This window comes from Aquila chrysaetos, chromosome 16, assembly GCF_900496995.4.
Source record: "Aquila chrysaetos chrysaetos chromosome 16, bAquChr1.4, whole genome shotgun sequence".
Lineage (NCBI taxonomy): Eukaryota > Metazoa > Chordata > Aves > Accipitriformes > Accipitridae > Aquila > Aquila chrysaetos.
The window spans coordinates 23,889,380-23,915,541 of NC_044019.1; the positions used below are offsets into that span (position 1 = coordinate 23,889,380).

Genomic DNA, 26,162 nt, shown 5'->3' on the forward strand with positions numbered 1-26,162 from the left:
TGTCAGACTGTTATTAATTTTCAACAGGCTATTATATGTTATTAAATAGCATTTTACCTTACTTGGCTGGAATCCATTGTAAATAATCCATAGAGGAAAACAAAGAGCCCAACTAGGGCAGCAGGAATAAGCATTCCAGTATACCATCCCAGCCAGGCAAAATACAGTCCAATTTTTTCACCAAAATATCGCCTACATGAAAAGGAAACACATACATTGTTTAAAGTTAAAACTTATGGCAACCTCTATCTATCTTCACAGTAGTAGAATAATTCTAGTGAGGAACTACCATTACGAGTTTATGGTAAAATTACTGTCAGTTTACAAAAACATTTTATTTCAGGCTAGCATAACATTCTAGTGACACTAATTGCAGGCTTACCAGAACATATATTAAAGGATATAACTAAGGATATAACTGAAGTGCTCTGTAATTTTCATGTCCTTGCAACGACTAAGTAGATGTAGTTTCTAGTTTCAACATTATTAAACGTAGGACATTTTATCTGCACATGCAGATATACACACACACACACACAATTTCTGGAAAGGTATAAAGTCAGTATGACCTAAGTATTCCATTATAAAAAGCATTTATGATAGATAACCATGTAATATTTCAAACTATTATGAGAGAAAACAATGGACTGAAAACACAAGCTGAAGATTGAGCTTTAATTCTTCAAAACTTGGGTATCAGTTGCTAGAAGAGAAGAACTAGCAGTGATCAGAAAGTCAGTCAAGGAGGATACTATTTGATCAGCACAGAATTGTCCCATGGCACACGATTAGCTCCACAGCCTTCAGTGGAACAATATTGGGCACAATGATTGGTTATGACTGTCAGATCAGGAATAAGAACCGACAGCAAGGACAAATGAATTATTGGTATTCAATGTCAAAGATGAGGAAAGCATGAAACCCAAACATCACAATTATTTAACTTCAATTACATGTATTTCTCTGCTTTACATTTGGTAATCTATGACATTAATTATAAGATATAGAAACAGAAGTTTATTTAAACCCACATGGAAACGTAACAATTAGGTTGCATTTTCACTCCACTGGATCTGGTAAATTTGACTGTCCATGTGGACAACATGTGGCAACAGTTTTTGCTCCCAAAGGTGCTCTCATGAAGGGTGAGTCTCTCTGATCAGCAAACCATGGCATGGGTTTGTATTTTAAGTTTCACACTGCAAATTGTCAAGCAGCTGGATCTACGTGCCTTTTATGCAGCCTCATTTGAAATTAACAGCCATGCACAAAAGACCACGGAAAAGAAGCAACTTAGAGAATTCCAGTCTTATCTGATATTATTGAATAGCTAAATTTTACAGGAAAGCACAAGGAATTTAGCAGTACAGTTCACACACTGTTACCATGCTGTTTGTATCACAGGAGCAAGCTACTCTTCAAAGTACTAATACCTGATTAAATCGAGAGGCTGGTATTTGTACCACATTCCCCACCGTGCCCAACGTTCATATAAGAGGTGTCTGTGATTCTGAGCTCCGTGTGTTTTGATAGGATGTCTGCTTTTGTGGCTTCCCTAAAAAACACAAAGAAATAGAAGTACATTACTAGGCACTATGGAAAATATATAAATTTCTTATGTATTTTTAAATATAATTTTAAATGAGGTGTTCACTATTTTTAATATAAAGAAGTACTCAACTCTTTAAATGGCTTCAAGTACAGTGTTTCTATTTCACTGATATATGCTTATTCGTATGCTTTTACCTATTTCAATTTTTCAAAATTTGTCATGACCCGTTTGCAGTATCTTTTTTTCTCTCCTATAAAATTTTAGAAATTTCTGGTAAGTCAGCTTGGTTCTCTTCTCCTAGACATTTTCTATGACTGACTTTACCTCTTGTTTAAAAGTATAGAAAAACATAGTTTTTCCCTGCTACATATTTTCTAAGGTGATGGAAACAACAGAACTGACATTATTTTGAAGCTACACAGGACTCTCAGAGGCATTAAAAGAAAAACACAGAATCAGTCTGACCCCAAAGGAGTCCTTCCAGGCCACGCCTGACATTTACAGACCCTCTGACAGCCTGAAAGAATAGCCTCATGCTCAGCAGTCAAAAGGTAACACACAGATTTGCTAGAACCATCCCAAGCAGAATCTCTTGTATTTGTAATTTTACTCCAATTCTGAAGCAGGACATTTTCTTTAGTTTAACTTTTCCCCCCAGAAAGACCCCATCAGTCAGTTATAGTAAAGAAAAATCTTTCATCAAGTAACTGCAAGTGAACCAAATAATTTCTTGGGAGGAGACCAGAGTTCCCCAGAGCAGTACTTCAGAGTTGGCAATCAGATTCTTGACCCTGGTAGATCCATGTAATTTAGCCATTTAGATTTTTATCATTTATTTGAAATCTTGAGCATTGCCCGCAATTGAAAGAACACTATTTACTTGTTGCAATCTGCTGACCCTCTGGTTTAAGAATGAGTTAAAAACAAAGCTAAACATAGCAGAGAGTCCAATTCTACTAATTTCTCATTACAGTCAGCAAAGCAGCATACCAAAAAATGTCAACACAAGAGTGTGACCTTTGCAATGTCTAGGAACACCTAGGAACAGAACATCAACTTATTCTCACGGTCACCTGGATGAAGGACTGCAATGCATGAAGCATTACCCAGTATTGCATATTTTTAAATCTCCCCCCCCCCCCCCCCCCCCCCCCCCCCGCCCCCCCCCCCCACTTCCTTCTGCAATGTTTATCCATAACAGAGTTCAAGTCTCAGCATTCCCACTGGGACTGAATTTTCACTCTCATTTGCTTGCGTGATAAAGAAAAAAAAAAATAAAAAGAAAAAATTGAGAGTGTTCAACCGCTAACCCTTAGCACCAGTGAAGCAGCAATTAAGGTAAGAGTGGCTTAAAAATATGACTTCATTAACCTTAACTGAAACTTTGAAACAGCAGCTTATGCCATAACAAAGGAACATATACATAAATGGATGACAGCATGGTTTTGACAGCCAGAGAAAGCTTCACAGGTTTTTCTGGTAGTATGGCAGCTTTTCCCTGAAGTCAGTAATGCACAGCTGAAGCGTTAACAGTGATGTTCAATTATTTATCTAAAATACTCCTTCTCTATATTCCCAGCATTTAATTATTAATACCATGTAAAAAAATTACTCTCAGCAATTTGTAAAGCACAGGTCAGTCCTTTGAAACAGGAGACCAAGTCACAATATTCAGCCCAAGTAACCACAGAGTTCACAGCTGCAATTACCATGCTACTGATCAGCAGTTAAAATGACTGAGGATGCCTGGCTTGCTTCTTTCTTTTCAATACACAAAGATTGTCTAAAACAATCTTGTCTTTGTCTGAAGTCAAACACGTTTTTCACTTACTTCACAGGTTTACAGTCCTCAGTAGACTTTAACCTACTGAAAAAGATACTGTCAAGTAGAAGTTATCCAAAACTATTCAGAAAAGATTAAATGGGAAATAATTAACCAATCCCCCTAACTGTGATCAAGTGCACAAGCTGTTAGAAAAACAGAACATTTTGTTGGTGGCAGGCAAAAATAATTTAATACAACTAATTGGAACAACTCGGAACAACTGATATTCTCATTAAGAACTCCACAGGCAATGTCCAGTTCATAAAAATAAAAAAAGAATTACAATATTCTAGTTCAGCAAGCAAATGCTCCAAGAAATTATTACAATACATTACGTAAGAAAAATTTTTAAAGCCAATAATAAAGTAAGAGCTATAAATAAAAAAAATGTCTCAACAGATTACACAGTGAAATTAAAAGTTTGCAGGACAAAATTAAAAATAAAGTAGGATCTCAAAACATTAGTGGAAGCTTTAATCTAAATATAAATACAAATACAAAATTAAACAGGTTACCTCATGTGGTGGAAACGCTGCTTCATATGTTCCATTATTTAGTAATCTATTAATACCTAAAAAGAAAAAAAGCATTAGTTATCAATTTTTTTATACACATCTAATTTCAAGCAGTGTGAATTTTCAAGTTACATATTGAGAATGTAACTTAATATTAGATGCTCAGGATGGTGCTAAACATTACAATAACCAATAATCCCACCAACTGTTTGTGTCTTGCTGATCTTGTGTCTTTGCAGGTCTTGCTGATCCCTCAAGATTTCTGGTTCTGTCAAACTAGAGCAACTTTCTGAGGGCCAACATCTGCAACTTTTCTCTCAGGGTCGGGTGCTCGTGCCATATGAAGTGTGAGAAGATTGTTACATTCACTTTGTATTCATCAGAGCATATGATACGGATTTTATGGGTGACCAGATGATCTGACATACACAGAGCGCGGTATGGACAGACAATCCTTGAGGCAGCAAAACCCCTGCAGGGTTAAAAGCGAACCTGTTGTTATTTTTAAATATAAGCCAGCTGAAGGACTTTGTATCGGAGCTGTGCTCTGCACCATACTGGCTACAGCATTTTGGATCAGTTCCTAGAGTCTTCCTAAAAACAGATTTGCTGTATTATCAAAGCAGATTATATAAAAAAAAAATAACCAACCATTAATAATTATAATAAAAAGATTCAGTAGCCTGTAAGAGAGCACACCTGTAGCCAAGGGTTTCCCCAAGAAATAAGTACTTATGACAGATTTCAGATTTGTCCATTCAAATATACAAATTATGCTAAGCTAATCTTGTAATGAAATTTGCCATCATTAGCTTCAAAGGCATTAGATTTGAACCCTTGTTTTCTATGTTCTTCTTACTACTGCTTTTCTTCAGAAACTCAAGCAACAATTTTCTGTAATTTCTATCATCTTTGCAAGTATAAGGTTTTAATACGTCTATACATATGATTTAATTCTTAATTTAATTCCTGCAAAGAAAATAGGAAATCATACATACATACCCTGTTCATTGCAAATGAAAATGAATAGTTAGACCTTCTAAAAAACTAATACTGTAATAGGAGTGCTGATATAAACTGAATTTAGTCTTCAGGTCAACTGTTTCTGAGCTGCACAGAGACCTCAAGTAAATTAAGTGTAGCTCACATTGATTCTGCTGGACTGGAACTGCTGGGAAGTAGCAAAACTGCTAGGACCAGTCCTTGAAAACACTTGACAATATTCTGAGGTATATGTTATCTTTATTGTGGCTCTTGATCACGTAAAGTTATCATAATCTTCCCAATTTATTTTAAGGAACGAGTAATTAGATAAAAAATATGTTGCCAATTTTCACTGAGTTATTTAAGAAAATAATTGATGTGACATTCTTTCAACTCAGTTTCTAAGTGAATAAAAAGATTTCAAGGAATGGCAAAATTAATTGAGTTTACTCAAATGATACTTTTTCAGGCCAGTAAAGATATACAATTTTTATAGCTTCAGGTTAGGAAAAAAACACAGCATTCTCACCCATTTTGGATTTTCCATCTTCATACTTAGTTCTCTGTAGCATGTGATGCACGATTCTACTTCTTGTGGAATTGCTGAAGAAGCTGTCTTTGTTGTTTATTGTAAAGCTATTAAAATAATGAATGTCTTTTAATACCCAAAACAATGCACGGTTATTGAAACATAGCTGCTCAAGTGTTTTCTTCTTACAGTGATTTATTGGACCTTTACCTTCTTTGGTTACTGCACAGGATAGTAGATTTTGCATCCCTAGAGCATCTTCTCAGGTCCAATAAATTTATCGTCATCACAGATTATTGTTGGGAAAACAGAGCCACTAAAACTAAATTCTAAAATATCCTACTATCTAGGTCCTTTCTGTTCTGGATATAATTCATTAAAAGAAGATCTTTAGCAGCAGTGGTTGTTCTGAAACTCAAGTTACTTATGAGTTGGCAGACGTCTGTATCATGGAAGTACCAGAACTACTTTTTAGAAAAAAAAAAAAAAAAAAAAAAAAATCCATGCACTGGACAGTTGAGCAGCAGCTCCACAACCACGTTCCCTTAGAGAATCCTATGATGGAGCCAATTAAAGCATCCTTTCCCAGATGGCTCTGGATTCCAGATGCCAGAAATTTGACATGCAGGAGCTTTTGCCTACTCAGCTGTGCCAAAAGTGACACTATTACAGTTGATAACATCAGCTGAGCTGATTGAGAAATAACACCAAAACCAGGTGATTGATCCAATGCAATATAGTCAATTAATGAAAAAAATTTGAGATTATAACGCAATTACTCTGTCTTTCCAGGATAAAGTCAGTCCACTAGCATATAGCTTCTTCACTGAGAAGAAAAAAAATCCTATTTAGGCTAATACTTCAACTTTAAATGAACTTTTCTCTCCTAAAAGAATTATCACAAAATATTTTAAAAATGAAGAAACAGCCAGAATTTTACAATCTAAGTTCTTGGGTCCTGAAAAAATTTATGGCACAGTTTAACTACATCACCATCAACACGCTGATTTGAACACATACAGTTTTTATTTGGTGTATATATATTTTTACTTTCACAGAAAAAAAGCATTTTGAAATGCAGATCTGCTAAGAGGAAAAAATCATCACTGGTTTTAGCTTGCCTCCAGGTGTTCCCAATTTCAACAGCTGTCTCAGGTTTTGCTTAAGTACAATATGTAATTAAGCAAAGCAAACTTGAGCAATCATTTGCATTTTGTAATGTAATAGAAAGAAAAACATCTAAAACAAAAAGGCAGTGTTCATTTTTCAGTCAAATTTCTGCCTATACTACTGAATGACCATCACATAGCAAGTAACACAGTAGATTTTGTCTGTAAGAGAAAACCCATAGAAAATATCAAATATGATACTGGGTATTTGCCAGTGACCATCTGTTAACGGCTGCCTCTATGGCACTTGCTTAGAAGAAGTGAGAAAATAAAAAATCCTTGTGGTCTCTGGTGCTGCCTTTCCAGTTCTAGCACTTACTGGTGTATGCGTGCACGGCTAAAGGGTGCTGTGTAGCAATCTGTTTCTTCCAGATCAGGTAGGGCCTCCTTATCAAGCTTCATTGGATTTCTGGGCAACCAACTTTTCAGCTCTCTCATATTCCTCTGCAAACTGAGACAGTAAGAAATCAGATTTACGTGCTCTCAACCACTTGTTATTTCCATCTCCAACATTGCGTATTTAGTGACATCATACTACAAATGAAATGAAAGCAGGAAATTTCCACATTAAGTAACTAAAAGAAAATAAGGAGTTAAAGAGCAAAATTAACAGTATTTATTTGTGATCTATCTTGCACGCTTTACCTGAGCACAACTCATCCTAAAATTAGCGGGATTATGGTTTGAGATGGGACTGCAGTATTGAGTCTGGGGAAAATAATTTTCCAAGGTAGTTCATCTGGCAGAACTGTGGACGCTTATGCTTTATTCAAGAACGTATCTAATTGCTTTCTTTAGCCCCAATGGACAAAGCAAGTGGAACTCCTTCTCCCTCCCTTGCCTGGCAACTTGGACACTAAAATTCATGAAATTTGAAAGTAAATACGAGACTGCTCAGGACCAAATTTCTATGGTTTTCTGATTTCAATAAAGCCTTCCCCTGAAGATTTTTCCTCAAAATCCGAGGGCTGATATTGCCTTACAAAGCAGTATACCTAAACACCAAATAAAGTAAAGGATACATTATACAGATATGGTTATACGGCATTTAGACAAAAAAACCTAGGTATGGCTTCCTGCAGTTTCCTAAAAATTGGCACTATAAAGCACAAAAAGAGCATAATTTTTGTACCCCCTACTAGATTATATACTGGTAACATAAAGGGCCTTCTTCTGCTGGCAACTTGCCTAAATAGTATCTCGGGACGTGGTTTATACAGGGGTAAATCTAGTGAAGTGCAGTTAATTTTCAAGCAAATGCTAGAAGTTACCTCCTTAGTACTCCAGTTTTGCACTCCTTGCTGACCTTTATTTTTTTCATATTCAACTGCAATGAAATATGGGTATTTAAGGAGTAGGTCTCATATTAAACAAGTGCTATATTATGACACTATAAGCATAGCAGAGATCCAGAACAAGTCTAAATTTTAGAAAAACATTCCCTAAACAGTACTTTTTTCAGCGGGATTTGGGCCTTACTCAATGGATATGTATGCATAACATATAAAGCATATGTATCTCATATCCATAAAAAGTGTAAAGCTAAGTATTGGGTTTTTTTATCTGAGGTGACTACTTAATTGTCTGTGCTAAGCAGAAGCACAGCTACCCATTTCATAAGTAAGAGTAGTAAGTGATGACACAGTATGTTGCCCTCAGGCAGCAAAGCAGCCTTTGTGAAAATGTACCTCTGATTCTCAACATCAGCAAAAAAAAAGTTCTACCCTTACTTGACGCAGTGTCAGACAGAAATCTAAGCCAAATGTGGGATCAGAATTTTACATTTACATTTCAAATTCTCAAATTTTTCTTCTTGCTATATATTGCCAAGGTATTGGTGCACACTCTGTAACTGGTACTGCACTTGAAGGACACCACTCTATTTGACACTAAGCGTTATGAGCCAAAGAACGTAACTATGTTCATAAAGTTGAAACACAGAATACGGTTCCCAGGCAGGTGCATCCCTTAATTGTATCCTTTATTCAAATAATACCTTACTGTGTGAGCTGATTATCTTTATTAGTTCCAGTGGAAGTTCTCTTGGTACAAAGTGATACACAGTGTATATAAGTACAGTTTTCACTTAATTTTCTTCATTTTTTTTCTGTTGTACACAAGCTGATTTTTTTTTTAGGGTCAAAATGCAGGCTTTTCTTTAATGAGAAAAATATGCAGATGCATCAGAAAGAAGAACAGAAAAACAATGCGTCTGATTTCAGATTTTTTCTTACAAAATTCTTTTAAAATTGGTTACGTGAAAAGTCTTGATCATTTCCCCCCTCCAAAAATCTAAAAAACTAGTAGATAATAATTATCTTAAAAGAAATTAGCTCTTGTTTAAAATTCATGTCTGCTCCTTTTAACATGCAAAGTAATGAAAAACAGCATTGGAATAAATTAAAAATGATGTCCACGTTGCATTTGCAATTTCTCTTCTGAGGCAAAAAGGCTATTTATCTAAGGTGTGATTGCTTTTTCATTACATCACTTATGGCTGATCACTCCAAAACTTAGTGTCTTCAAATAGCACAGAGTATTTCAACTGAAAAGTACATCCCCCCCATGTACAAAAATAATCCAACAAGAAAGACCTCTTTTCTTGGCTTACATTATTTTACAGCTGAAGAAGAAACTGAAGTTTCATGGAGCTTTCATTCAAAGTGATAACAAATTTAAGACAAAATTTTGCCTAAATCATAGGACTACCTATTAGGATTTATTACTCAGAGTGACTTTCTAGGTCAAAAGTAGCAGTTTAAACGAATTCCTGACTTAATCTATTCAATGTAGTCTATTTAATAACAGTAAAAGCAGACAGAGCTGGTCTGGTGAAGTTACTCATGAAGTCAGGAGTTCATGCAATGAGATCAAAAACGTCCCAGTGGAACAGTGCTGCAAAGATATGGGCTGCTACTTCAGGTACGCTCTTACTGAAATCACTCCAGCTGGCGCTACTGCAACTTTATGCACCTTGGACTATGGGATATTACTCTGAAACACATACACATTCTATTCTTAGATATAAAATGTAATATTTTATGAAGATGCCTGTAATTTCAGCTTTGTGCAACTTCCATGCTCAACTGTACTGTTCAGTTTTATTTGGTTGGTTATTCTTTTTTGCAGAATGAGTTAGTCCAAAAATCCTTGCAGATTACATTTACTCAGCAGACTGCAATGTAAAGAAACACAGTATAGGTGAGTTTGGAATTATCTGATCGGACTCACGGAACAAGACACCAGAATTAAGCAACTGCCACTGGTCACGTTAGGTACTTTTGACAGCAGTCACCACCCAGTAGTTGGCTCGGTGTTTGTGCCTCTCAAGACTGGCCAGAATTGTCAACCATATGCCAAATTACATGGGAGTGCTATGTTACCATGTTTTGTAATCTGAAACGTGTTATGGTTGACAGATTCAATATATAGACACAATCATCACCCAAAAAGGAAAAAAAGGATACTATATTTGTTCAATGGAATGATATTAACAATTTCAATTCAGTGTGCAGACTGAAATCCAAAAGGTTTTAAAAGTTCTTTTGCAAAGCGAACTTATGGCAGCTCAGTTGCTAAAAAAAGTCAATTTTGGTTCTCGATCCTTATAAGTATAAAATTATTTCAACATTTCAGTGGGCAGAGTGAAGCTGCATACTAAGGCAGCTATCTTTTGATTTTCTTTTCCTCAATGTCATTCTTAACCATCATGAAATTGTTGTGCCTGATATGGCAAATATAAGACTGATTCATTAGATTATTCCATCTTAAATCTGAGAGTTCAGCCAATTTTTCATACCTACATTATCTACCTGCATATTCCACTTCTAGCAACTTTCTTTCCTTTGAAAAGATTTCTTGAAGGCTTTCCAAATATTGCTCTTAAGGAGTATGACAAAATTATTTCTGTAGTGTGGCCCTATGAATAGAATTCAAGCTTCATAGGATTAAGTACAATGTTAAGGGTTTTTTTTAAGGTACGTAAATAAAGAGAGAGATACCATATAGGTATCACATGTAAGAAAGATAGTATACCAGTAAGCATTAAATTCATCCTCTGTCCATTCATGCTCCTAATAATCTTTTACAGACTTTTAAAAGGACATTTATAGATATATACATCTAGCATATAACCATGTCAATAAATTCAGAGAAGTGTACATGTCACAGCAGAGTCTAATATACGAGTGTTACCTCATATTCTTAAACTACAGAAACTCTATAGCCTTAAAAATTTACCTTCAATACACAAGGATTTAATACAGTTCTTCATCGTAGCTCTTGTAAACTCTACTTAATAACTTAGAAATATTAATGAGAGATTTGATAAATTACAGAGAAGCAGTTAAGTTTGAAAAGTTGTAAGATGCAACAAAACAATGACAGTAGTAGTAGTTAAAATGATGAGATGTGTATGTCAGCAATTTCAGGGTTAGCTTTCATTTTTAGATGTAGCTTCTTTTTATTTTTTCCCTTTTTTCACACTATTCCTTTGTGCACTGGATTATATAAAGTGCCAGAAAAAATATTCAGAAAAATATTAATCCCCAAATTCTCACAAAGTAAATCACAGGTAAAAGCATTTGTCTCAAATGAAAAAATCAATGGCACAAAATGTGTTTATTATTTGGTTCACACGTACTGTGCAACTTCAGTTGCATGTTTCAGACATCTGTCCTTCTAAATAAGGAAAATAAATTTATTTAATATCTAGGACTCACCAGGTGGATTACAGATGAAATGAGGCAATTTTGCAGTAAAGCTTGTTGATTTTGCCTTTGCATTACAAAGCACATCACTTACATTTTTCATAATGCACACTAAAATGGAGCAAGCATATGAATGACTGGGAAGAGGAAAAAACGCAGTTGTAAATTTATGTTATAGATTGTTTTATTTCAATATATTTTATCTGCTTATGTGTTCAAAGTTTTCTCACTTTACCATTCAACAGTGCTTCCTCTATTTTTGTTAGCTGATCATCTTGCAAATGGATATCATGAGACTACTTAAATTGTTCCTGAGAAATAATGAGAGCTCTTCATCATCTAAAGTAACAACAGGAGAACCCAAATCAAATGTAATCTCATCCCAAGATCCATCTCAGGAAAACCCATGATAGAAAACTCTTTCAGGAGATTTCCCTGTAATGAAAAAATATTTTTTAAAAAAGTAAAAATTTTCCAATCTTCCGTAGGTAATTAGGATTTACAAGACATCATTATGTCTGACTAGAGCAACGGGGAGTGATTAGAGCTCAGTGTCCCCCGTTCTCGCCCCCCCAGGCTCCTTTCGCCCGCTGCTGTGGCCTCTTGTACCCTTCTCCTGGCCGACAGAAGCAGCAACAACAGCAGCAGCCGCAGGTAGGGTTTGCATGTGTCTGCCTCCCAGAGAATTAAACAGCTTTCACTGCAGCGTACAAGTTATTCTGTCAGCTATCAAATAAAAATTTAAAACAGCCTTCGCGGTGTGGCATTGATTTAGTCCTGATCACCAGGACACGTATGAGAGAAGTTATGCTTGCATGTCTAAGGAAATAGCTGACTGCCAGAATCCCAGACATACGCTCAAAAGTATCTTTCAGGCTAAAGAAATACGCCTTGGTAACAGCAGACATAACTGTAGAGATAGCTCCAGTATTAAATCTTTGCTGCCACGATAAGACCTTTTTTTTCCCTGGCATAAACATTTTTGCATTTCTAAAATGAGAACTGGCAAAGCTTTAAAGTACTGCATCTTGTTACAGATGAATATTTTAACACTTTGAGCTACCATATTTTGAGTTTTCAGGAAAATAATCTAATTTTCCAAGTTTCCTGGATAAATTTACAACTGCGAATGGATTTTCTTTAGCAGGGTGGCTATCTGACAAAATTAGAAGCTACACATCACCCACCAACCTGCCCATGGTTTTGCTCCTCCAGTCAGTGTAATAACATTTTTTCCTGAAAGAACAGCAAAAATCAGCTGAGAATAATCAAGTAGGAGACAGTTGAAAAGGACACATACATTATAAAAGAACATTAGACATTTTAAAACATGCATTTTCATAGGCAGAAAGGTGAAAAACACTTAAAAAAGGCAACTGAAATAGAGTAAGTCATTAAAATGCTGTAATTTCACATATTTTCAAGTTTGAAATTTGTTCCTGAGTCAAAATTAAATTTTATTTTTGTAGCTAATAATAATAATAGCTAATCAAAAATTCATTCATAAGACACCCATCAGACAGGGTTCAATGATGCCATGCTAGTATTCATTTCATGTGAACTTTCTTAGCTTTTATTTCATAGAACTCATTTTAGAAGAATTACCAGGGCTTCCATGCTATTAAATGCTTTATGCATTAAATACCGTAAGCACTTAATGCCATTAGATACTATCTTCATTCTCTGAAGTGGTATATCATCACCTTCCCTTGACATTTTGCATCCAACTGAAGAACAATACACGGCCATAAAAATCTGAGTACTAACTGCAACAAACAACTTTTAGGATAACAGTTCTTTTCTCTCCACCCTTCACTGCTCATAGACACTCAAGAGAAACAAGACCAGAAATTCCTAGTAAAGTCTTCTGAGAACAGTTATTTTGAAACCTTAGAGAGACATTTTTGCTGCAATGTAATATTTTGCACATCTAGTTTGAGGTTTTCAGGTTTTTTTCTGGCCTCCTCCTATCAGTTCATGTCACATTTCAACCGCAAGAAGGCCTCGATCTTGCAGATTCCTCGGGTTATCTGTATCTTTACCACGGCGCTCATCTGGGGACAGTGAAGTTCAGCACCAGGGGCTTTGCTTCTCGCTTAGTTCATCTTCTACTTAAAATTTGCCTAAATCCTTTCTACTTCTGCGAGGTTTATTTTTTAGGAGGAATTAAACCAAGCTTATTTGGATACATTATTATAAAAGCTGAACATTATTTTCAGTTGATATTTTATCCCTCCTTCCTCCCCCCATTCTAACACACAAAAAAATGGTACTTTCACTCTGGGTACTTCTCCATCACTTCTTAACCTAGAACCATACACAGCTAACGAGATCTGCAACTGCCCATCTGGGCAGTATTTGAGATTGATTAAAGTGCATTACTTACATTAAAGTAACAATGAAATGAATACATTAAAACGAGTGAGAAGGAAATGTTGCCTGGAAAATACGTGGCCATTGGAAAACTATGTATCTACTATCTGCAGGCTGTTGGCAGCCTGATGCTTGGTACTACTAGGCTGAATTGTAAATGGAACAATGAAGAATTATTAAAGGATTTTCAGACATTACATTTTATAACAAAACCCTTCCTTCATTCCCTTCAATTGCCCTTAGCTGTTTTGCACAGATGGAGTCCAGCTAAGCTACAGATATAACTGATTCATTCATTACACACAATAATAATTATGTGTCACAAGAGGTACTCGTAGACACAGATAAAATTAAACTTTTGTCTGAGTTCCAGAAATATTTAATAGTTTTATTTCTACTGACAGACCATATACTTAACAAAAATATCTATAAATTGTTAAAAAAAAGTGTAATTCAGTCATGATCTAACCTTGGTGCTAACATAAATCCTGTTTGAAACCATATACAAGACAACAGTGATTACCACAGACTGGTCTTTTGAAATGTGAGGAAAATTTCCTTTTGTAATTGAAACACTGAGATTCCATCTATATTACATATATGATGTATACTATATATCTGCCAACACATGTAGATATAATGCCATACTAAAACAGTTCTGGGATACTGGGTGGTCCCTTGGGTCAGAAAAAAGCATTTTTACTTTTCAGCAACAGAGAGAAATACTTCTTAGCCTGTGCAATAATTCTGTTGATTTTGTTTAGATTCCTGGATTGAGCAAAATGAACCTAAAAAGTATGAGTTTAATTCTTGATGTATTATTCACATGGTATATTTTAGTGACCATAACCAAAAGCCAAAATTTTGCACTGCTGTGCAAGAGAACAAGGGTGTACTCCATTAAAGTACTGCAAGGAAGGTTAGCTCTTTTCTTCGATTATGTATTAAAATGGACAATCAGAAACCACTGATAAATCAGATAAAGGCTAAGAGAAATAATCTGTTCTTAGAATCACAGAAAATCTCAGGCTGGAAGGGACTCATAAGGATCATCGAGTCCAATGCCCTGCTCCTCGCAGGACTACCTAAAACTTCTTGAGAGGGAACTACTCTAGTTCTTGTAATTGTGGGAGAATTGCATGATTTGAGCTTTCTCTGTCGACTGAATAGAGAAAATGGTTAGCTCAGGAAAACAATATATGCCATCCAGTTAAGAAAGGTTTGATTTAAAAAAACAAGCTTAAGACTTAAAACAAACAAAAGTGCATTTGACAGAACACGTAATCAAATTATAAAATGTGTCATCACAGGGTGTTGTTACACAAGGGTAGATGGCTATTTTTGCATCCATGGAAAGCCATCCGGAGCTAATATAAAGAAAGATGAAGACATGAACTCTGCCTCAGAAAGTCTCTGAACGACAGCCTTCCGGAAAGAGAGAAGGCATCACAAAACACTGCTCTAGATTTGCTCTGCTTCTGTGTTGGACACTTTAGACAGGCTGCTGGCAGAGCAAGACAGACTTTGGTTCTATTCTATGTCCACTTTGTGTTCACAAGAAAACTGTGTTGACTTTTATTTATTAAAAAGTACGGAAACTAAAGAAATTGCCTGTTTGAAATATTCACACAAGTTTTTGATTGCAATTTCATTTACATTCCTATTAAAATCTTTTTAAAGACAAAAGAAATGGTGATCAATTTACTATTTCTCACAGTTCTATTATGGAGGTAGAGGTGGACAGTGGGCTTTTTTCTTACCAAATAAATGTGTTTCATTCTACAGCAAAACTGCCAACAAGGTGAAGCAGGAAAATTTAGCATTTTATCTACTTTTGGTGGGCTGAACTGAGTGGGATAAAAAGAAGCTAAAGCAACAGTCCAGAAACAAAGAAATATGAATCAGACAATTTGGAAAAAAAATATATTTACATGTCAGTTAATAATAAACAAAAATTACTTTGAATGCCTTCCAAATAAAGTAGCATTGCAAAAGTAAGCCCTTTTGGTTTTTTTCTGAAGAGCGCTACTGATCTGTGAAGTTACTAAAATGATGAAGAATTCAAACCATTGCCAAATCCTAACTTAATTTTGTGACTTCAAGTATCAAAAGCAAGAAAGAACTATTTCTGAATTGGAACTTAGGTGGTTTGTGTGTGTACACACATATGCAAACAATTCTATATTTAAAATGTTGACAAGTATTATTCAAACTAGAGAAGCTCAAATGGCACTATAATAACATTCTCAAACATATGGAAGATGACTCTTACAGAAAATATTTTTTTTATGGAAAGGACTTTGAAGGCTTAATGGAAAGATGGGGAAACTCAGTATAGAACTGGGTATTTGAAGCAAGTTTTGAGCAAAGGATGCTTCACGATGGCTGTTTCTGGCTTAGGACCAATGCAAGAGAGCCACACTGTGATAGCTGAAATCAGCAGGGACATGAAAGATAGAGTACTTGGCAATTCAAGTGAGAAAGGAGTGCTGTAAGGGTATTTTCCGTGAGTCACACAGCTTTGGCATCTAGTTACCACTTTAACTCCTGATGAGGTTTATAGCACACTACATGCTCTTCTCTCTCTGGAAGAACATTATTAATTGATTTGAAAAGGGACATTTTCTCCTTTAAAAACTGCTGTATTTTCGCAGGAGATTAAGTTGTCCTACAAATAAGTAACATATTTATTGCAAAAACATATCACAGAATTTGTTTAGCATACAGACAAGGATGTCTGTATGTCAGTTCAGTTCATTATTCTGCCAAAGGAAAGCTGGAGGACCACGAAATAAAGGTATCTCATTTTATTCAAAGTATGACGATATGTGTTATACTGGAGACACAGAAGACACCAGCTATTTCTGTCATTCACTTGCCTTTGGGTAAGACTACAGAAATACCCTAAATCATGGAGAATACCTGAGCTCAGATGGAGAATATCTGAAACTCTGCCAAGGACATCCAAAACAATGTGTGAAGTACTAACAGTATTTTCTAAAGACATATGCTCCGTTTGACTTGGAAGGTAAGTTTGAAAATAAGTACCACAGGTAACTGTCAAAAGAACAATGCCTATTATTTTTTTCTCCTCTCCTCTCTCCCTATCACCTCACTAAATTAAATATAAGCATGCCTGGCCACAATGCAGCAAAGACTGCATTTTAGCCTTAAGGTAAGTAATGAACTTTTAATATTAAGCACTAAATTACAAGTTTCTTAAAATAGTTTCCACAATACCTGAAAGGCATCCTGATGTTCATTCTTTCTGCGTATTTGCACAATGTCTCCCATGGACAGTGAATTTTAACAAACATGATATCACTGTTTGTAACAGCTGGCTGTAAAGAGTGGTAACAAACAAATACATATTAATAATTCAAACTCTATGGCATTCACCTTACTAAAATCAGTCTTCAGGGTCAAATTCTGCTTTTAGGCCTGAAGTAGCCATGCAAATCTGAAACCACTGTAAGTGCTCTCAGCCAGACAAAGGAAAATGAATATTTTTTTTTTCTCCCAAACCCTGTAATATGAGTAAACTAATAACTGTCAAAAGGAAATCCATAGGACAGATCTTTGCTCATAAACACAGCAGAAGTAAAGAAAGGCTTTATGCGGCATTTTTTGACATGGAAAAAATGAATTAATTTTAAATCCCCTCAAAGTCATCTTAGATGAGCAGTTTGAAGACCATTCTGTGTGTCTCCAATTTAAGGAGAAGAGTGCTCAGCTGCTAGAGACATAAAAACAGCTGAGAGAAGGCTGCAGGTCCCACTGCCAAAATGTTAACTCCAGGGAATGGTTAAATAAATGCGATCTCTGCACGAATTGAGATTTTTTTGTAAAATTACAAGGAATACTCTACATGAATGTTTTTTATCATTAATTTATTTGTACATAAAACAGCGGTTTCAGCATTACAGGTTCCTATATTTATCTTTTCTTATGAACACTTCAGTTTCACACCTTTCTCCCAGATGTATTTGCTTGAGTTTTTATAAGTAAATATTTTGATAGAGTTGAGTCTGATTAAAGCCTCTCAAAAACTTGAGTAATGAAAGGTTTGGTAAGTAAAGGTACAAGAAAATTTAGTTGAAAGGTTAATAAAACTTAAAACATTCACAATTCTACCTGCCAGTTCCATAAAGTCATATCACAGTTCAATAATACTACTTCTAGGATTTTATTTTTCTCAAAAGATGTGAATAAAAAAATACTACTAGAAGACAACTTAAAACACTTGATATCTAGAACTATGAACTTATAAAACCATATTTTTTTCCTGAAGTGCCTGTACTTCTGAATTGACACCAGCTGAGATGGGATATTTATTGAAATCAGAACAAAACTAAATATTTCTCCTACTGGACTGTAACAATTTTTAAAAGCCTTAAACCCAAATTTTAAACCACTGTCAGGTTAGTTATTTATTTATGAATATTCAACATGCTACATTGTCAGCTAGAACTTGCAAGGACTTCAAAACAGTTAAAAGCTCATTCCTTAATCACAGAACACGTAAGGTGATTCTGCTAAGTTGAGGAGTATAAATCAAGATGAAAGACACATAAAGTATAGGAGTTTACTTCAGGATAGACTAAATATATGCCTGTTTTAGAAGTAATTCACGAAAATGCAAAAATCCAAGGCTATTTTCCTGGCTCTGTTTTCCTTCATTTTTATATTAATACTGTCATTACTAGGGATGGATTAACTTGACACTGACAATTTTAACCGCTTGAAAAACAGAGAGACATTTAGTACCATGCATTCCTGCATTCTGCTGAAAGGCATAGAGGTTATATATTAAAGCAACCACAAGAGTTACTGAAGCTTCTTCTGGTCTGCAAGCATAAGGAGCTGGAAGTTTTCCATGTATACTACACTACACCTGTGTGGAGGCTACGTGTGTGTGTGTGTGTGTACAAGCATGCATCCCCAAAACATGTTAAACACATTATGAAACAATTGTTATTATTAATTTAATAGTATTAAACAAATGGTGGGAATAGTCTGACTGGAAAGGCTTGTAAGAGTGTCAGAAATCTTTTATAAATTCAGTAAAGTATGATAGTATTATAAAGGTTTTTTTATACCACGTAAGCTAAAAGTCTCACCTCTCGTTCTAACATCAACCCTTCTGCTCTCAAATTCTTCTCAAAAGTGCTTCTTTTTTCTACCTGTGGACTTGACTTTTTGTAGACCAAGATGTAATCAATCCGCTTTTTGCCGTCTTTGAAGAAGAGTCCTGATGATGCCATGGCATCAGTCTAGAAAAGATAAAATAAAAATACACTAAATATGGCATCCATAGAGATGAAGAGCCCCATCACTAACTGCATGTTACACAGCATTTCCTAGAGCATTGAAATGTCCACGTATCTGCAGGATAAATATGTAAAGAAGTCACAGGAACAGGCAGTTCATTTGCCTCAGTCGCTCAGGATTTCAAATTAATTAGAACAAAACAAAAGAAAATAAAATAGCTCCACAAAACCCATATTCTAGCTATTTCTTTCAGCTGTGCAAAACCTTAAGATTACTGTGTGGTATGTACTGATATGAACTTCTGTTAATCCCTACTTTCCAGCATTTAATTAAAAAAAATTAAAGGCAAGTAAATTAAACCAAGTTTCCCAGCTTCCTACCTGGGCAAATTTTATAGAACAAACATATTTGTATTTTCTCCAAGAAAGAAATAAATCTAAAAAATTAAAAAAAGATACACTATTGATTGGAATGTTTTCCTGGATATTCTAGCTGAAGTGCTTTTTCAATGCCATGTTAGCAATGTTTAAATCTTGTCTAGTTCCTGCCCACCATGCTTGCAAACACAAGGGATTCTCTGACCTTGATATGGAAAACTCGGCTTTACACGCTGCTGCTGCAAGCTATTTTTGTATTCTGTGTTTTGCATGATTCAGAATAGACAGTGACTGTATCAACTGGTGTCAGACTATGAAGACTTCGAAATCTGAAAAGGTAAACTGAGAAACTACCATAATCTTCTGGAGAATGCAGCACTCATTTTAACACAAACTGTCCAGAACAAGTATGTTAGTTTGAAATAAGATGCATCACACCCATATATATGGGACCAGAACTCTATGAATGCTGCATCTTTTAGTCAATAGGATGCTAGTCTTAGAAATTCATCCTATTTGGATTATTTGATATGAAATTTATAATACTCAGAGTTATATCCAATAGTTACAGTATTGATAAATAGAACCAAGTGTTAGTGCATGATATCAGCAATATAAATACTGGATACCAGCTCGCTTGTTTCTACGTGAAAGGTTTTTCTTACTCCCACATATCTCACTGCCAACTTCCTACATATTTAGTATTTCTGAGAACTCCTCAGTCTGCAAACCCTAAAGTTTTCTAACAAGATTCTTCCTCTTTCTCTGCTTTTTTAACTTCCAAAGCAAAAACCAAGGAACAGTCATTCTCAGACCACCTAGTGTTACAAAGGAGTGCACCATCACACATCTGGGTACACTACTTAAGTAAATCAGGCTTCAATTTAGAGCACAATTAAGCTTATTTTACCCCTCAGCAGTTGGTGATAGCATCAATTGTCTGTCTTTTCCAGATGACACTTTTCAAAACTAACCATAAAAACATTCCATTACCTGCTCCAAGGTACACAGCTGCTTATGTATTTTAGGAACAAGTCTGTAAATACAAAATGGGTGTTAGAAATCTCAACTGTGTACCACTTGGCTAGAGTTATGCTGTCACTTTCATACACTGCCTCAGATGCAACCATCCAGATGTGGAAGCAATTTCAGTCTTTAGAACACAGGAGAGATGAATTCAAATCCCTCCAGGCTAAGCCAAAGCTAACCTGAGTCCTCTACTACCTGGGTAAAGGTCTTCATTTCTAAGCAAAAAAGGTGGTATCCTTTTCTTTCTTCTTTGAATTGGCATTCGTCATTTTCAGGATTTTCTATTTGCTTCATGTGCAACTTGCTGTGAGATGTGTAGCTAACTCAGGGCTACTGGGCGCAGCGCAGAGATCAGGTACTGGGGCTTCTGTTGTACGAGTGCTGGTTGATCACTGCCACGCTTGCCTCCTCATATACACCCAGGCCACCGGTGCCTTTCCTCCATCAGAAAATAACAGATAATGTGGAATTCAGAAACCTCTGAATACCTGCCCTTAGCCTAACTGAGGGGAAATGCTAATTTAAGATGGGTCAAGAAACAGGCCAAATCACAGAAAACGTAACATGAACTAAAGTAACTAATACATTACAGAATATTATTAGCCTGAATTTAAGAATATATCTAGAGTCAATTATACAGATCAGCTACGTGCAAAAAAATTCTAAAAACTAAAAAAATGCAAACAAACCCAAACTACTAAATCTAGAGAAAAGAATAAAGGCAGAGAAGACAAGATGTCTAATGTAACCAAGAGAAACAATACGAAAACTGGAAAATAATTAGGAGAAATACACAGACATAGGAAGAATAATTTTCCAATCCTAAACTACTTTGGAAGTTTGCTGAGAATAGGAAATATCCTTTCCTTTTGCTTGGCTTTTGACTTCAGATTTTCCTTTTTTATTCCCATAAGAAATTAAGTTAAATATAACAGAAAAAATAAAGAAAATAATGTATCAAACTTTTTTTAAAGAATAGCATACCCTATACTCTAATAATTTATTTTTTATACATTCTTCTATTTCTACTTATCTCAAGGTATTCAGATAAATAGTATCTGAAGTCCAAATCAAGGTAGTCAAGATCGTTAACCAAGATTATTAGTGCACTGAATATAGAGTCTGTCACCCCTTCTAAGAATTCTGAATGGGGATAGTAATAAAAACATTAATTTTTATTCTTTTGTTAAATATCATAGATGTAATGATCTAAAGATACAAGATGCAGAGGTTTGAAGGTGAGGTAGTAGACTTAAAGGTTTGAAAGTGCAAGTTTGAATATGCAAGTTTTTGAATACCCAATTTTTTTTCAGGTTCAAGACACAAGCAATGAATCCGCTCTTCAACAATGAAGAAATCCAGCACAAGTATTTCACAAAAGCAGACTAGAGCCACTTTTTTGGTATGTGAAGCAGGCAAAATCAGATACAAAAATGGCCATAATTCCCCCAAAATGGAGATCTGGAACTTCTCTTATACAATTTCTGCTGGTGCAATTTCTATACAGACATTCTACAAATTAGATCTACCTTTTTGTAATACTTCTACCTTTCTTTGGATTATTATTTCTAGCCTTTCTCTCCTCATTTCTAAAACATGGGATTTTCTTCAGTCTTGGAAAAAACATGTTTTCTCTCTCAAATTAACAGTAAGAAAATATGCCCTCAGATTCATCTACACCACACAGAATTCTTTGGGGGCCATGTTCAATAAGTAATGAGTTGCGCTGATAGTAGAAAGAAATTTTCCATCTGTTCATCTCAGACCACTTTCAGAGTAGTACCACCACAGGCAGAGATGTGCAACAGTCAAGCCACCTGAACCACAATCGTGCAGTGAACCTGACCTATACTGGATTGATTTCGGGACTGATTCACTTCAATGCTACTAGCATGGCTAGTTTCACTTTAGTGCAATTCTCAAGCAATATTGTCCACCTATATTAGCAGGAATACCTGTAACAGTAAAAGAATTTATCTGGTGATTTAGGTGTTTTTTCCGGTTGATCTGAAGGAGGTCCATAATGTGCACAGAGAACAGGGAGCAATAATTTCAATTAAATGTATGAGTCAAGGCATATTGGCTATTATCTACACCCAGCACAGTGAATCAGTCTGTTAGTACAATGGGCATTCAGGCAAAGCATATTTATTATTTATCTGCTGGTTTGGACCAATAAATCTCTGATTCATTCTTTCACCTTTTTCTCAAAACAGTGGAGGAGAAAAGCATCAGAGAAATATTTTGTGGAAAGCCCTTATTCTCCTCTATTCTTTTTAAGATTTCCTGTTTCACCATCAAAATGTGTATAAAAAGGACTGATCAATGTTTGTTTTTCTCTCTAATCCTCTTCATCCTCTCTACCCTCTTAGTCTTCCAGATTTTCTGAAACAGTATCCACCTAATCAGCTTTCCTACATTTACACACGTATGAAAACTTATTTAAGTTTGATTTGAAAAATTCCTTTTAGAGTATTGCTGTACAGTTCAGCTTGCAAACTCAGTTTTTTAACCTCACCTTGTTCTTCGCAAGCCTTTAAATACAAGAACTTTAAATTTTATCTATTTGCGTACTGAGGCTGTGAAGTGCTTCGTCACTCAACAGTAAACTTGCTCATAATGCAGAATTGTAACACACTGGTTTGCATCAGAGTAAAATATCACCTAAGGCTTTGCCACTACAGATCTGTTGCAGTTCTTTGGTTTTCTTTATTATTTGTCAACATTTTTTCGTTGATTCACAGCTTGTAATTATTACAACAAATAACGTGACATACTGCTTCGAAGTCTGAAACAGTGTAAAATTCAAAATACTGACATTATCATTCAACTGAAGTTTACAGTTTACACAAGACAAAACAAGTTGATCAGTTTAACCTAGAAAAGCTTTTGCTCAAGCAAAAAAAAGTGAAAGAAAAGTATAATACAAATACTTCGCAAAGTTATAAAATAAACAGAGTACATTTCCATTCAAATGTGGCACAAGAATTTCATTGGATTTAGCCAACATGGAGGGATTTTTCAAGAAACTATTTTTCAGATCCTAATTAATAAGCAATACCCTCTTTACAAAGTGGGAACAGCTGTTTTACAGGCTCTTTCCCTCCCCAATTAATTTAAATAGCACAATTCACAGAAATTATAACTACTGCAACTCCACTGATTTCAGTCTACTGTTCTGCTCTGTAGATTAAACTTTTTCCAATTCTTTACGCCATACATAGACACAAATATTCTAGAAGAGTGAGTTGGAACCATTCTGAAAATAGTAAGCACATTTTAGATTCATGTAAGAGTAAATGACATGGTATGCACTGTAATATAATATATCAGCATACTTTCTTCTTTTTCCATCTCATACCGGTAAAATGTTTAAGTTAGTGAATAATTTGCACTACATAGGTAAATTCAGAGGTTAACTAGAACCAAATATGGATACAATGTATCTGTTGTAACCATTCCTTTCACCTTCACTCAACCACTGACAACTCTCAACAAGGCTAACATAACAGCAAGTGCTTAAATCTCTATAGGTGTACACATTTTTATAATTTTAAAATGATTATTTATTTCCTCTTGGATGTGTGATTTATAGACTACATTGCTCTCAGACACAGGCGCGACCATGAAGTATCTAAGTGCAGAGAGAACGCCTAGCTGGGCTGTGGATATTCTCTCTCTTCCCGGCTTACAGTTCTCGGTGCTCTGATTTGCATGGGGATGGTGCTCCAAATTCTTCCTCTCCATCCCTTTCCCAAGCTCATCTACTCCATATCGCAGCTTTATCTGCTACATGAAATTGCATTTCCATATATACCTGCATTGGGTTTCTGTGGCAAGGCTTTGGTAGCAGGGGGTGCTACAGGGGCGGCTTCTGCAAGAAGCTGCTGGAAACTTCCCCCATGTCCGACAGAGCCAACGCCAGCCGGCTCCAAGACGGACCCGCCGCTGGCCAAGGCCGAGCCCATCAGTGACAGTGGTAGTGCTGCTGGGAGAACGGATTTAAGAAGGGGGGGGGAACCCTGAGCAACAGAAACTGCAGCCAGAGAGAGGAGTGAGAATATCTGAGAGGAAGAACCCTGCAGACCCCCAGGTCAGTGCAGAAGGAGGGGAGGAGATGCTCCAGGCGCCGGAGCAGAGATTCCCCTGCAGCCCCTGGGGAAGACCCCGGTGAGGCAGGCTGTCCCCCTGCAGCCCAGGGAGGTCCACGGGGGAGCAGATCTCCACCTGCAGCCCGGGGAGGACCCCACGCCGGAGCAGGGGGATGCCCGAAGGAGGCTGTGACCCTGTGGGAAGCCCGCGCTGGAGCAGGCTCCTGGCAGGACCTGCGGCCCCATGGAGAGAGGAGCCCATGCTGGAGCAGGTTTGCTGGCAGAACCTGTGACCCCACAGGGGACCCACGCTGGAGCAGGCTGTGCCTGAAGGACTGCAGTCTGTGGAAGGGACCCACGCTGGAGCAGTCTGTGAAGAACTGCCGCCCGTGGGAAGCACCCACGTTGGAGAAGTTCGTGGAGGACTGTCTCCTGTGAGAGGGACCCCACGCTGGAGCGGGGAAGAGTGTGAGGAGTCCTGCCCCTGAGGAGGAAGGAGTAGCAGAGACAACACGTAATGAATTGACCCCAACCCTGTGCTGCTCAGGGGAGGAGGTAGAGAAGTCTGGAGTGAAGCTGAGCCCAGGAAGAAGGGAGGCATGGGGGGGAAGGTGTTTTAAGATCTCATTTTTATTTCTCATTATGCCACAGTGATTTGATTACTAATAAATTAAACTAATTTTCCCCAAGTCGAGTCTGTTTTGCCCGTGACGGTAATTGGTGAGTGATCTCTCCCTGTCCTTGCCTCGACCCACGAGCCTTTCGTTATATTTTCTCTCCCCTGTCCAGCTGAGGAGGGAAGTGACAGAGCGGCTTTGGTGGGCACCTGGCGTCCAGCCAGGGTCAAGCCATCACAATACTCACCAAACTTTGTTACACTGGGCCTAACTCTGCTACTTTTGAAATCAATAAGCAAATTCCCATTGACTTGTCCAAATATTTGCAACTTAAGTTGTGCTATGGCAAAACCTCAAGTACATTCAAACCACTAGGAAAGGTTCTTTCTAATTTGCTTCTACATAAAAGCTACAGAAAGAAACCTGCCTAGGAGAGAGCATGTACTAGGAAACAAATGTACTATTTCCCTCTACCACCAGCACAGCGTTCAGCCAATTTCAGCTCAGGTTTGTATGTATTTGATAACTTTCCATGGAATTCCTCCTCCATAACTTTGTACAGCTGCCCCAAAATCCATGTAATCTTTTAGAATCCACAACACCTTTGATAAGGATTTCCACAGCTCATCTGGAGAGCCACCTGCTCTTCTTTGTTTTGAATTCAGGTCAAGTCAGTGTTATTTGATGCTTCATGGCTATAATTCTACAAACAAATATATGTGGTTTCTTAAGCTTTGTAGGACCTTATCATTACTATAATACAATTACTGAAACTATTTGACTCAAATATCCCCTTAAAATTAACTGTACCTCTAATGTACACTATATAAACAAAAAATTAGTGATTATCAAAGAAATCACTATTCTTTTTTGGCCAAACATGTACAGTCCTCCTCTCATAACACTTCCTTACTAAACTTCACAATTACCTACAGTCAGACATGACCTATTAATAGAAAATATTAATGTAGAGGAAGTACTAATACGTTAATGATACATACATTAACATGTTCTTATGCATATGCTATATATTGCAATAGCATATTCTAGTATTTTTATTATATTAATAATATAAAATATGGACTATTTTGTTGACTAAAGTCAGATTTTAATATTCAACC

The 26,162-nt window shown here is 36.4% G+C and overlaps 1 protein-coding gene across 5 annotated transcripts in view; it reads right to left on the reverse strand.

Annotated features, from left to right (window-relative positions):
• The window catches only part of ANO3 (anoctamin 3), a 216,910-nt gene that overhangs the window by 48,215 nt on the left and 142,533 nt on the right, over positions 1-26,162 (reverse strand). For 4 of the 5 annotated variants that reach the window (XM_030039476.2, XM_030039478.2, XM_030039479.2 and 1 more), the window contains exons 5-12: positions 18,777-18,929; positions 16,897-16,997; positions 12,475-12,519; positions 6,894-7,025; positions 5,406-5,512; positions 3,893-3,948; positions 1,434-1,555; positions 58-192 (exon numbers count right to left, since the gene is read on the reverse strand). In XM_030039476.2, coding sequence (XP_029895336.1) covers positions 58-192; positions 1,434-1,555; positions 3,893-3,948; positions 5,406-5,512; positions 6,894-7,025; positions 12,475-12,519; positions 16,897-16,997; positions 18,777-18,929 — 851 coding nt within the window. The remainder of the gene's footprint in view (positions 1-57; positions 193-1,433; positions 1,556-3,892; positions 3,949-5,405; positions 5,513-6,893; positions 7,026-12,474; positions 12,520-16,896; positions 16,998-18,776; positions 18,930-26,162) is intronic. The other variant, XM_030039477.2, reaches the window with a different exon arrangement.